Source organism: Limulus polyphemus, unplaced genomic scaffold, assembly GCF_000517525.1.
Source record: "Limulus polyphemus unplaced genomic scaffold, Limulus_polyphemus-2.1.2 Scaffold45, whole genome shotgun sequence".
NCBI classification, from domain to species: domain Eukaryota; kingdom Metazoa; phylum Arthropoda; class Merostomata; order Xiphosura; family Limulidae; genus Limulus; species Limulus polyphemus.
The window spans coordinates 36,749-50,232 of record NW_013665655.1 but is presented as its reverse complement, the minus strand read 5'-3'; the positions used below and the strand labels follow the sequence as shown (position 1 = coordinate 50,232).

Genomic DNA, 13,484 nt, shown 5'->3' with positions numbered 1-13,484 from the left:
AGATTTGAACTTATTACTTTTTATGTTTTAGTTTGTTTGTTTGAAGTTAAGCACAAAGCTGCACAATGGGCTATCTGTGCTCTGCCCACCATGGGTATCGAAACCTGGTTTCTAGTGTTGTAAATCTGCAGACATACCACTGTGCTACTGGGGGGCTTATGTTTTTGAAATCCCCAAAAAATTGTATCATTAATAAAATGCAAATTTTATCTATTTTTAATTTTTATAATAATCAGTATTCAATATCTATTTTTAATTTTTATAATAATCAGGTTTCAAGTAATATACAAGACCCGAAAATAATATTTGCAAATAAACCTAAACAATAAATGAGTATTTTTATTTTTAACTAGGATTTCAAGTTTATGTTTCATTGCAGCCATACTTTTGTTTATTGTGCCGAATAAACCGTGGGGTTAGCAGCATGAACTTTGTACATTTTCCGTAAACTATCTCACCCCTGTTGCGGGTCACTCTCATTCAGCCCAGCACGAGCACATTTGAACATTACTGATGCAGATATGAAAGCTTTTCGGTACTTGAATATCATTTTTTTGAACTTTCAAACAAGTTTATTTCAACATATGTCCTTGTATGTTGTTTCACTATAGAGACAAAACTAATTGCCACTACTAGCGAATGTATGTAACAGTTTACAGTACAGGTGGTTTCAATAAACACCACCTGCCCAATTTTTACTTGATACATCCTGTTAGAAGAGATTACCAAAACGATACAGACACCATAAATTACAAAGAAAATTACTTTACAGCACTTAAAATATTAGTCCTGGTCACATTTCTCTCATTATAGGCAAGATTTATGTTGGAAATCAAAACTTAAGCTCTTCAGTGTATTGAGACCCCAACTGTGAGAATTTCATAGCTTCCCTGTATTTATTGAGACGAATGTATTTAGTCTGTTTCACAACCAACATATGGGTTTTATTGTTGTCACTTGTACACTGAGTTTTAAACCATTGGCAAAATATCAGAATAAACTATATATATCAGTTAGACTGTTTTAATTCTAAAGCATTAACAACAGAAGTGTGGGTCTTACTACAAAATAAAGATTGTAAGAAGGAAAAATATAAAATTCTTATGTGGTACTGGTACTTGTAGTGTTACATACAAATCACACAAGTTTATCATTCTAAATACTGAATCATATCATTATTATGAACTAAATATATAATTAAGCTAAGTTATTGAAATTAATATACAAATTTAAATGCAAAAAAAATATAAAAAATCACAAACTCTTTCAGTTCAAAGTGCTAAACCTAATTCATGTAAAGACCTTGAACTCGCCACTCGATAACTCTTAACCCTAACAATCATAGATCAACTTCTTTCCTAAAAAATATATCTATTTTGAGTTAATTTTTCAATATAATGATTAATATAAATAGATATATATGATGCAGCATGATTTAAGCTGCTATATAAAAATAATAAAAATCACGTACATACCATGCAGTTTTTTCCACAATTAAGTTTTCTAACACTTATAGAAAAGCACTATTGGCCAATACTAAATACAACCTCTACATAAAATGGCAGTTACTATAATAAGTACTACCCACATTCATATTGTTAAATCCAGAGAACAGCGTTCCATCACATGCTTTCCTTATCATCCTATGATTTGTCAAGCGTAAAATACAGCGATTGGAATAACATGGTACTGAAATTGACACCTTCAACTAGGATTGGCTAAAAGTTTAACAACTGAGGTTTAACACACCCAGACACTGTTTTATAAAGAAAACAGACTAGAAAAAGGTTTAGATACCAATCATAGATGGCAGGACCAGTGCTCAAGTGGAAGGAAAAATTGTAAAAAAAAATGTTCTTCTTAGAGGGTGCTTATTTACATTTTAAAACGTATTTTAGATTTTTTCATTAAATTCCTCTTTAAACTTCATTAAATAATACAATTTTGTACAAATAATTGAATGTTATGCTACTATTCACAAAAATAATATCAGAAATCCAATAAAAGATAACTTCTCTATAATTTTTCAATTCACAAATGTGATTTTGCCCTCACAATAATATCAAAATGGCCACGGCAGGTGAAGGGTTAAATTGGAAAAAATTTAAATTCAAAAACTTATAGATGATATAACTTTGTTTTGTTCTTCTTCATTATGTATTTTGTGTTTAATTTTCCATCTTAATTCTTTCTCAGAGAGTATTAATTTCATTTAATAAATGTGTTTTTGGTGTTTATAATTTGAGCCTTCTCCTAAACCAACCCAAAACCAAAAAAGAGACTGTTTAGAAACTGTAGAAATCATCAAAGCAAATGATCTCTTACAAAACTCTGATAACGGCCCCTAGCAATATTAGGTGTATTTGGTGAGGTATATTCACCATTCATACACTTGATCAGACTTGACCTCTACCTATATCCTGTCACCTGCTGACACCATTTCCATGACATTTATTTAATTCTCGTGTCTTTTGTCTTTGTAACAATATATAAACCTTGTATTGCTTAGTACTGATCATATGTGAAGAAGAAAGACCAATGCTCTGTCGAAACATTTAGTATGTTCCACCATCAATAAAATATTTCCTTATGCTTATAAATCATTGTTTGCCTACCTATTATTAATCCTTGTTTTGTTTTCCATTCTGTTTTTAGGCTCTTGTAGCTGTTATTGTTTGTAATGATCCACATTTATCCGTAAGGGCTACAGTTCTGCTGGGAGAGTTGTTATATATGGTAAGTTTCATACTTAAGTACATTTTGTGTTTGTATGTTCATAAATATTTCCCAAACTTTCAGTAAAATGTTTAACCTAATGAAAATAACAATTATATGTAAGATAGATTTTTATGAAATTATTTGTTTGTGACGTTATGATATTAATTTACTGTAACCCAATATGTAGTCTTGATAAATCAATTCTTGTATTTACAAATGAAATTATAAAATGTAATTTTTAAGTGAGTAAGAATAAATATTTTGTAATGTCTACAAAGAACTATATATTTGCAAGTATGTGTTTTTTTTACCAGGCAAGTTCATTGTTACCTCCAGAATGTAGCCACCACTGCCACTGTTTACCATCTTTAATGTCTCATGCAGCTTCATTTGAAACTTCTCCCCAAAAGAGAAAGTAAGTTGACCTGAAACCTTTCACAGCAGTGATATTAAAAACTAAAAGCAGTTCATGGTTGAAATAAGGTAGTTAAAATGTCTTAATAGATGTATCACAAGGTAAAATTAGTTCCTGTACAAACACTGCTCTGATGAGTGGCTGGTATAATTTACAAACAGAAGAATAAATCAGTGACATAACTGACATATGCATGTGGCCATACATTTGCTTACAGAAATAGAAAACAGTAAAGTTAAATGAATCTGAAAATAAATTAACATGTTATTTTATGTAATTTTACTATTAAAGTACATGAAACTTAATTATGAATAAATGAAATAACCATTAAGATCTTACAGAAAGTTTTTATTTGATCAATACTTAATTTTATGCCATCATCAGGAGCTGATAAAGAGTTCATTATAGAAAGTTGAGCTCTTAATGAAGGCATAAAACCAAAACATTGAACAAATAAAAACTCTTTGTTTGTAAGAGCTTCAGAGAAGCATGGGAAGGGGAGTTGAATAACCAACTCAATATTTTAAAAAGTCCAATGTATTCTGATTTGTTTTAATAAATACTTTCATGTAAGTCACTTAAATTACTTATATAGAAAAAAAGATCCACATTTTATTTTTAAGAAAGACCCCATCCCCACTCCGTAGTGCTATGCTGGCTATGCTTCAGCTTCTGGAGTTCACAGTCATTTCATTTATTCATAATTATGTGCAGTGTACTCCAGTTAGCATTACATAAGTTAAGAAATTTTGAAATTCTATTATCTTATTACGATAAGTATTCTTTATCAATTTTCACATTAATTTTTTGAGATTTATTGGTGAATATCAATTTTAATAATAAAATGAAATACAAGAAACTGATTTTATTAAAGATTCTAAATACTTGCATTTATCATAATGGCAACATTTAGCATAATTATAACTATTTCAAATGTTTTCATTATAAAATATTTTAAGAGTTAATATTTTTATCATTATTAACCCTTTTAGTGCTGCACCCACTAAACTTCTTTCTGCACAAGCCACTAAGTTTTAATGAGTTACATATCAAAGTATTCTAATGGAATTAGCATGATGATGTACATTATAATTCAAAGTTTTATATTATATACATTTTAATCCATTTATTTCAAAGAAACCTTTAGAAAAATAACATAGACTCCAGTTTTGTTGTCATATGATGAATGAGTGTTCACAGATCTAAAGATTTTGTTTGTATTATTATAATCATTTTGCCAAAGGCTTGCGTATTTCTGCCAAAGATACTGCAATATACCCTGAGGGCAGTTGTTGACATGTGTTGAGGTGAATTATAAGCTGTAAAAGACAGGAAAGGAAAATAAAATGTTAAAAATAAACTATAAATGAAAAGGTAAAACCTGAAATTACGAACATAACCAAAAGAAGATATTTTAAGATTATTCAACAAAGAGTAAATAGGTATGTACATATTTGTGTTTGTTAATTTTAAACATTTCTTTGCACCTTATGTTGGTGATATCATAGAGAAGTTGGAAATATAAATATTTACCTTAAAATCTTTTGATAATCATTTAGGAGGTTCTAGAGGTTATGCAAGTGAAATTTGAAAAGTGTAAGATAAAAGAAATATTTTTATACTTAACATGAAAATCACCTTGCACTTGAACTATTCAAAGTCTTGAGTGCAAATTACAATAAATAACAATTTTTAGTAGAAATAGTGGAAAAGATCAAAATTAAATACTTTATTTATCTTAAACTACATGTCTTGAGGAAAGTTTCTCTCAAGTTCCAAACAATTTGATCAAATAGTTTTATTCTTGGAACTAAATTGGACAAGAATTACTTAATCTACAATGTAAGTAGGTCATTTTGAAAGGTTTAATAACCTTTACTTTGTGTATTTCACAAAGAAAAATGTTAAAAATTTCATTTTGTGCAGCTCCAAGGCATCATGCCTGTAAACAACATATTTAATGCCTTTTTTTGGTTCATTCAGAAGTATGGACTTATATTTGATGAAAAACTACCATCCCTTGTTGTTACTCTTTTAGGATGTCATAGCTTGTGGTTTGAACAATCATTAATGAAGCTCAGCTTTGAAATTCGTTAGTGAAAATAACAGATAAAATATAAAGGTTTTCTTTATGAAATGTTTGATAACTATCTGGACATTATATAGATTTCGCATATGAAATTTGAAAATTTTCTGATGCATAAAAATATTTTTAACCTTAAAATAAAAATACTTTGCATGTTGGATAGGTAACAAGTGAAAAGAAAAAAAAACCTTGAGAATTAATGTTTTGTGTACGAAGCATTGTAATGTTTACTGATAATCTGCCAAATTTTGTTAACATATGCTTACTAACTTAAAAGTTATAGAATGAAAACTATAACAAGCACAAAATGGTTAATGAGGTTGGTCCAACGGACTGAGCCCGTGCTGAGTGGTGTGGCCAGTAATGAATGAAATAATAATTACTGTGTATAGCATATTTTATGATATAAACTGATGGAAATATAGAAGTGATTGTATTCCAAAAATTATGATTGGTAATTTTGACAAGTATTTAACTACATCTTATAACCTGTTGTTCTTTATTTATTAATCTGAAACAACACCTTTGTGTGCACTTGTAGTTTTGAGTGTTTTGTTTTTTGTTATTTAAGAAGTGTTTCCAAATTTTTGTAATTTTGTAATCTGGTTTATTTCTAAAATATAAAATGCTCATTATATTTAGGTTTGAGTTTTTGATAATAAAGAAAATAAAAATCTATAATTGCAATTTGTTTTTAAAATATGACTTTTGCTTCAGCTGTAAATAGAAAGTTAATATATTTAAACTTTAAACATTCACCAAAAATTCAAAGAAAACATTTTGACATGAAAATAAAAAGAGCTCTTGTATGCTATATAAGGTGGCATGTGGACTGTGATATAATTAACAAGTCTAGTCAATAAAAATAAAACAAAATTAAATTGACCAAAAGTGGGTGCATAAAATAACCAGTTACTTCATAAAATAGAAAACTGAAATCTTAACTACTCTAGTGTTTATTTGCCATATAACTTTTGAATTTATCTGCATCTGGTTAATTATATTTTTTGACTTGTTCCTGGTGATGTATTAATTTTATATGTAGTTTAGTGTTGTGAGAACTCTCTCTGTCTTTTTTACTAAAGTTTGATTATGCTTGATACATAAATAAAGTATTATGATATTTTTTCTTTCCCCCTAGCCAAGCCAGTACTGCCATAACATATTTAAATCGAATGCATATGTTGAAGAAGAGAGGAGTTGTGCCATGTAGTCTTTTTCTGGACCAGCTGCTCCAGTTCTGTAGCCCAATAAAAAAACAAGTGGGGTTCTCCAGTAGTTCAAGACATACTGCTCACTTTCGGCAGTACCTGAAAAAGGTTGTTGCAGTATAGTAGTTGTGATGTACTGAGTTAGTAGTTTATAAATTAAGATGGGGTTCAACACACACAAGAGGAATAAATTATGTTTTTGTGAACCTTTTTCACTTAATTTAAGTATATTTTATTTGCAAAGTATTAAAAATATTTAGGCTTTCAATAGTTTCTTTTTGTAAGGAAACTTAAAGACCATTGCAAAGCAAAATGTATTACTTTCTGATGGATTTTTAGTTAGAATTAGTAGATGCATAAACTGTATGATATAAGTAGATTAGATTAAAAATGTTTTATTAATAAAACACATTGGTGCTCAAATGTACTGTAAATACAGTGAAATTTAGGTTTGTCCAGGGAAATTGTAAACTATGTTTCATTTTGATGAAATTGTTGCTTTGGAGAAATGAGTCTATATATAACAAGTAGCTATGTGTATTTTAATGTTCTATTGTACATATTTTGTAAACACATGAGGGATAACTTCGGTGTAAGAAAGGTCTTGTGAATGTTTATTTTGGTCATAAATGATTTTAAGTAATTTTTAGAAAACTCATTTGAATTGTAGTTCTTCTGAATGTTATTTTTCATAAAGATTTGATTTTTAGTCTTAAAATATTATTGTATGCTTGAGAAACTGTACACAGGCACTAGTGTACAACTTAAGTGTACTATGTCTATTTTATCCTTAATTACAAGTAGTAAAATTAAAATATATACTCATTTCTCTAAAAGCAAAGTTGGATATTTATACAGAGAGTTGATTATATTATATTAAAAAGATTTTGGAGCCTCACCACTCTGTTACAGTGCATGTTGGCAGTAGCCCTGCAGGATATTTTCCCATTGCAAAAGGGTCCATTGTAAGGCTATCATGTTAAAAGCACACCAATTCTCATTACACACTTTCCATATTCCATTTAGTGTACAAAGATGAGAGTTCCCCAGCTTCCATTTTAACAGTTTGATCACATAGGTGTTGTGTCCAGTGACTTGACCAGTATGTCTCCATATGGAATATGTAATAGAATGAATACCCATTTCACTTTTCAATTGCTTAAGATAGGTGATGGTTGAATAGGAGGTATGACTGGAAACTTTGTCTTGGTGAGCTCATACCTTGTTGGCCTCATTTCCAGATAGGTATTCTTCTTGATTATGTGGGGTACTATTGCTTGGGGTTTGTGGATGGCTTTTACCACTGACTTTTGGGTTTCTGAATTCTCAACTGTTTCAAAACTTTGTATACCATGGTTGAAATACAGTTTGTTGCAGATCTTTTTTTGGATGGTCCTGGTTCTCGAAGTTTATCCATATTTCTTTGTTTTCCAATGCCATTAAGTACAAGGTCTATCCCAATCTTGGAAATTATAATTTCCCGATCTGAATGTATGAATATTTTTGAATGGAGAGGGATTCGTACCCTTCTCAAAAGTGTTCAGTTTTCAGTGACATCAAAACTTCAAAATGTAGTTCTGATACATGTTATTCCACCTTGACTTTATATTAGCTGTTGTTGTCACATGATTTTTTAATTTTCATATTCAAGATCATTTTAATATAACGTACTCAACCCTATAGACTATAATCATTATTGTATTTGTATATGCACATTTCTTTAGTCACAGAGTTGGATAAGATAGATCACTATCATGCTAGGATATTTATATTCAAATTTCTGTAGCAGTAGACTTATAAGGGATAGATTACTGTCATGCTTGTATTCTTTATACACACCTTTCTCCAGACCTCTGAGGACATAAGCAATCAGGCTATCAAAGACACCCAAGTTACTGTAAGAGAGTACACAAGCTGGGATTGGGATCTTATTGGAAGCATACTTAAAGTACCGGTAAGTTCTCAGTAATTGATAATTATGTATTTTGTTACATTTTTGTTTTTAATAGAATATTTTTACTATTAGGTCATTCATAAGATCTTCTGAAAAAACATTCTAATGAATGCCTATAGTTTTGATATAAATGTTTTCCTGCTAAAAAAAATTTTTTCTTTTTATTCTACCAACAGTCATAACTTTATATTTAAATGTTTTCATACAGACTTTAATGATTAAATAAGTTTTTTGTTTTTTTTCTAAAACATTATTTTGGTTTTCTAGTGGCCTGGAGATGTACTATACAAGTTAGATGACAGTAGTCAAAAAAACTTCATCAAGAAGCTGCTTCATTTCTTTAAACCAACTAGTAAACAGTTTTCACTAATAGAAGCAGACAAAGAACATGGAAGGCAGATTTGTGTTGTTGGATGTCAACTAATTGATTTTCTTCTTGAGGCAGATGAAGTATGTATAGGGCTTGGCTGCTATAATGTGAATTTTTTTTGTTTTCAAGTGTGCTCTTCTGGTTCCATGTGGTACCTCACTCTTACTAATGTTTCACTTTAAAAAATGACACCCCTTCCAATATTTCTGAAGAGATTAGGTAATGACATAAAAACTGTGTTGTACGTTATATGTACATTTAATTTACACACTAACCTTTTGAATGTTTCTTCATATGTTTGTGATTTGTTGAGTTGTATATTTAATGAAAGTTTTTGTATTTAGCGTAAACCTTTTTACGATTATTATAAATTGTTTTCAAAAGATTTACTAAGATTGATATTTTCAGGACATACAGCTATACATTTATATTATTGTTTTGACAAGAGTGTTGACTTAAGCTTGTAGCTGTTATGTTTCCAGTAGTTTCATGTGATAACACATCTTTGTACTTGAAATTAGTTTAATTTGTCATTCTTGTGTACATAGAGAAGTATGCATAATTTTCAATATGAATAAGAGATAGTTAATGTATCTACTGTGTAGTTAACAGAAGGGCTGACTTTAATGTTAAAGGTAGGAAAAACATACTTCTTAACATTTAACATATTCTTGTTTTTGTTTAACAGACAAAGTCCTATGAACTGTTAGATGAATTTTTGACAGACTTGAACCTTTGCCTGTCTCAGGTAATATGAATTGCTTGCTGCTGAGTATTGTGTTCGTTTACCTGAATGAAATTTTTTGCACATTATATAAGCTCATAGACATGATTTGAAATAACTATAGTTGTATTACATATGTTATTTATGATAGAAAAATAGATAAGCAAGGAGTTTATAAAATGAAACATGGATGGCCTGGGGATTAGTATGCTGGATTGTGAATCTGAAGGTCTTTGGTTTGTATCCCACTACACTTTTTACAATATGGGGCCATGGGTACATTATAAGGGTAATGATCAAATCCTACTATCAGAGTAGGGTAGCTCAAGAGTTGGGGAGGGTGCTGTTGACTAGCTGCCTTTCCTCTAGTTTCTCACTTCAAAATTAAGGACAGCTAGCCCAGATAACCTTAGTGTAGCTTTGCAAAGATATCTGAAACAAATAAGTAGTTTCTATGTTGTAAAAATATTTCAGGCAAGTTCCCTTTAATTTGATATTAATATTTTCTTGATTTATTCTGTAGTTTGTATGCTTCATTTAATGAAACACAATTTACAGTTACCTGTTTATTTTGATGCTTTGTTTTATAAGGAGATTTAAACCTGATACAATTGTTGATTTAGTAATGTTATATCATCTTTTAAAAAAAGGGCACTTTATCATCTCATATTTATGTCACTGATTTTTTTCCTTTTCTATTGAAATTCATTAGTACATTTTTGTTTCATATATTTAAATCCACAGATTTTTTGCATCTCACTACGAAGTGAGAAATCGTTATTGCTGCTACTATTTTGTACATTTCACTTAACAGACCAGAATTAATTAGTGAGTCATTTGGTATTAATGTTTCACTATCAAGGCAGAATATAGTGTCACCTGTTTTTATCTGTTTTTTTGGTATACCTGTGTTCATACTTATGTCCCTTTTGTTGCATCTTTTTAATAAACATATGATTACTTGCATTACCTTTTCCTTACATGCCTTCCTAGTATTCATTATTTTGTCACCTGTTTTAATTAAATTCATAACATACCACTCTTCATATTTAAGCCACCATTTTACTGTGGTATTTTAGAACACCAGTATTTATTTGCATTACTGGTTTCTTGGGTGTTTTCTAACTATAACTGTATTCATTATTTTGTAATCCTTTTTTCAGATTATCTTGTGTGAATGAAATCTTGAATTTTATATTCCAGATTACATTAGATAGTGCACCACTACAAGCCATTTTGAGCCCCACACGGGTTCTGTCTACACTAAGTCACGCCTACTTTCTATTTATTGGTAGAATGTCCAATTCAAGTAAAGGACGTAAGCTGCTTGAAAGATCAGGTGTTTTCCAGCAGTAAGTGATATTAGACTTCATGAACTTTTCATTGATAAACCTTGTAACTTTAATATCATTTCATGTAAAACTTGCTTGGTATTCTATAGCTATCCTAAAATTGAAATCTCTTGTCTGTTAAAATTAAAAGATGACTTCTTAGAGACCAGTTCTTTCATTCAGCATGTACCTTTGCAAGTGCTGATTATGTTGATAAATTTGCATTTATACTGTCTTTGTTTAATTTACTGTTTCATGTTACTTATACAGGGACTTCTTAGACTGATAAAAAAATATATTACAATTTGCTTAAATTAAACAACATCACTAGAAGAAAGTTGACTGAGGTAAACAAGTAATTATAGGAAAGCTTCTAGAAAAAAATCAAAATAAGAAATAGTTCCTTCAAAACTCAAGTCATGAAACTATAAAGTCTACTATGAACTCAGAAAATAAAAATTATAATTAAAAAAAGGTTTTTGAGTTTTCAACCTTCTTGTTAAAAAAATTAATTACACATTTCACATCAATTTTTTATGACTTCCATGCTTGTTGCTTGTATAACAAATGAAAGTGAACTATCACGAACTGTTGATTTTGGAATGTTATTCTAAAGAATGTAATTTTGAAAGCCTTTTCAGTAATTTTTATTGTACTTCAAATTAATCAGTTGAAAGTATGAAAACAAATGCTGAACAATTTGTGAAAAAATAAATGTTCTATTATTCTTGGCTCAACAGCTCATCTTATTTCCTTTACACACAAGTAATATTCCATAAAGAGCATGCTTTAAATCATTATAATTTTATGTTTTGCTGTTACATCTTGCTTAAATACTGTACATGGATAAATCTATTTTTGTTTATTAATTGACACACGTTAAACCTCAAATCTTTTCTGGAAGAGCAAGATGGGAAGAATCAAAGATCAAGTTTTTTGAAGAAAAATACATCAGTGTCTGAGAAACATTAAAAGAAGTTTATACCTTGCCTCAGGCATAAAAGGTGTTTACATAAGTTTCATAATATATGGACTAATTATATCATACTTAAGTCAAGTCACTTAAAGTAGTTTTTATTGCCTCTTACAGTTTATTAAACCTCGTAAGCTTGACCAATCATGACACATATGTTAAGCTTGTCATTTCAAGCTTAGACTATACAAAGGAGGGATTCACAAGAACAATCCTGACTAAAGTTTTAACTGCAACCTCAGAGGTGAGTAATAAGTGTCATAATCTAGTTTAATATTCTTGCATTTTTCATCAATATATTACTTAGAATCAATCTGATAACAAAATACAAATATAAGAGAGAAAGTAAAAGATCTGACAACTCTTGATATGTGAAGTACTTAATACGTGTATATATATTTTTTTACTTTACAAGCCTCCAAACAATTTTGTAATACATAAATTACTAATAAAACCCATCTCAATAAAGTATAAATATTGTATGGATGTATTTTATATATAAAATTTAGATACCTCACCCTACTGTAAACTATTTCTTTGTTGAGTCATAATTGTAATACCAAATTTTGCACTTTTACCACACCAGTGTATGACTTTAAGCTTTTTTAACTTTTAAAATTTTATTCTTCTAAGATTGTAAGTTTCACCTTTCTTTCTTCAGATTTCAGATAGTCAGTCTTCTTTGTTTGTATTAGCTGCACTATTAAACTCCATAGTTAACCCTTATTTTATAAGGTTTCAAGATTATATGCCACTAACTACCTCAGAGTTCTCCTGCGAGCTCAACTTCCAGAGTTCTCTAAGTGGGCTGTAGAGCTTCTTGTAACACAGCTGTATGACAAGAGTAGGGCAGTGTCATTAGCAGCTGCTGAAATTCTAGATGAAGCTTGTGATAACCAGGTTAGTGCTTGATTGGCTGCTATATTGTCTTGTAAGCTAATGTTTGTAATAAACAAGTTCGTATTATACAGAGTGGATATTTCATACTGTTCGTTTAATTTCCTCCAAAATTAACTTTATAATAACCAAGTTTAGTGCTTCATATATTTGGCTTAATCACTTTCTTGATGAATGTTTTTATAATCAACTTTATCACTTCATAGAATGAGTTTAAACACTTCCTTGGTGAAATTTACAATAATCAATGTTAGTGCTACATAGATTCAGTTTAACCCTCTTGCTACAGGTAGGTCAAAGTGCACATGTCATTCAATATTTAATTAAACTATTATCATTGTCTAGGAATAAACTTGGCATCAAAATGTAGTTAATTAATCAAATTTTAATATTTTGTCAGCTTTAACTTCGTAATGTTATAACAAAATATTTAAAGAAATCCTCAATCTTCCCAAATACGAGAATTGTGACATTTGTTCTCTTAGGTCTTCCCTCTTCTCTAATTTATTTACCACCCCTTTGTGAAGTATGTAATTTAATGTGAATTATTCTTTATAATATGAATATTACTAAAGTCAAGCATAATCTTTATAACCTTTTATTTTATTTGTTTATGGAGTCATAAACTAGAAAATCAGACCCATATGCCATGCTCACCTTTCACAAATTGCCATTAGTTCTGTCTTATGTTTTATGCAATACTATTTTTGACCAATTGAAAGCCAAGGTTTTAGCCTGTTGTATGATGTATTATGTTATGTTGTTTTCTGTACAGAGTATTATCTGTTTCATCTTCAACCTGAAA

The 13,484-nt window shown here is 29.6% G+C and overlaps 1 protein-coding gene across 1 annotated transcript in view; it reads left to right on the top strand.

Moving 5' to 3' along the window:
- LOC106462336 (rapamycin-insensitive companion of mTOR-like) overlaps positions 1-13,484 on the top strand; it is a 71,874-nt gene that overhangs the window by 33,527 nt on the left and 24,863 nt on the right. Inside the window, exons 12-20 of the mRNA XM_013922252.2 lie at positions 2,656-2,736; positions 3,033-3,133; positions 6,361-6,538; positions 8,280-8,384; positions 8,652-8,834; positions 9,443-9,502; positions 10,682-10,830; positions 11,900-12,026; positions 12,518-12,682. Of these exons, the coding sequence (XP_013777706.1) occupies positions 2,656-2,736; positions 3,033-3,133; positions 6,361-6,538; positions 8,280-8,384; positions 8,652-8,834; positions 9,443-9,502; positions 10,682-10,830; positions 11,900-12,026; positions 12,518-12,682 (1,149 nt within the window). The remainder of the gene's footprint in view (positions 1-2,655; positions 2,737-3,032; positions 3,134-6,360; positions 6,539-8,279; positions 8,385-8,651; positions 8,835-9,442; positions 9,503-10,681; positions 10,831-11,899; positions 12,027-12,517; positions 12,683-13,484) is intronic.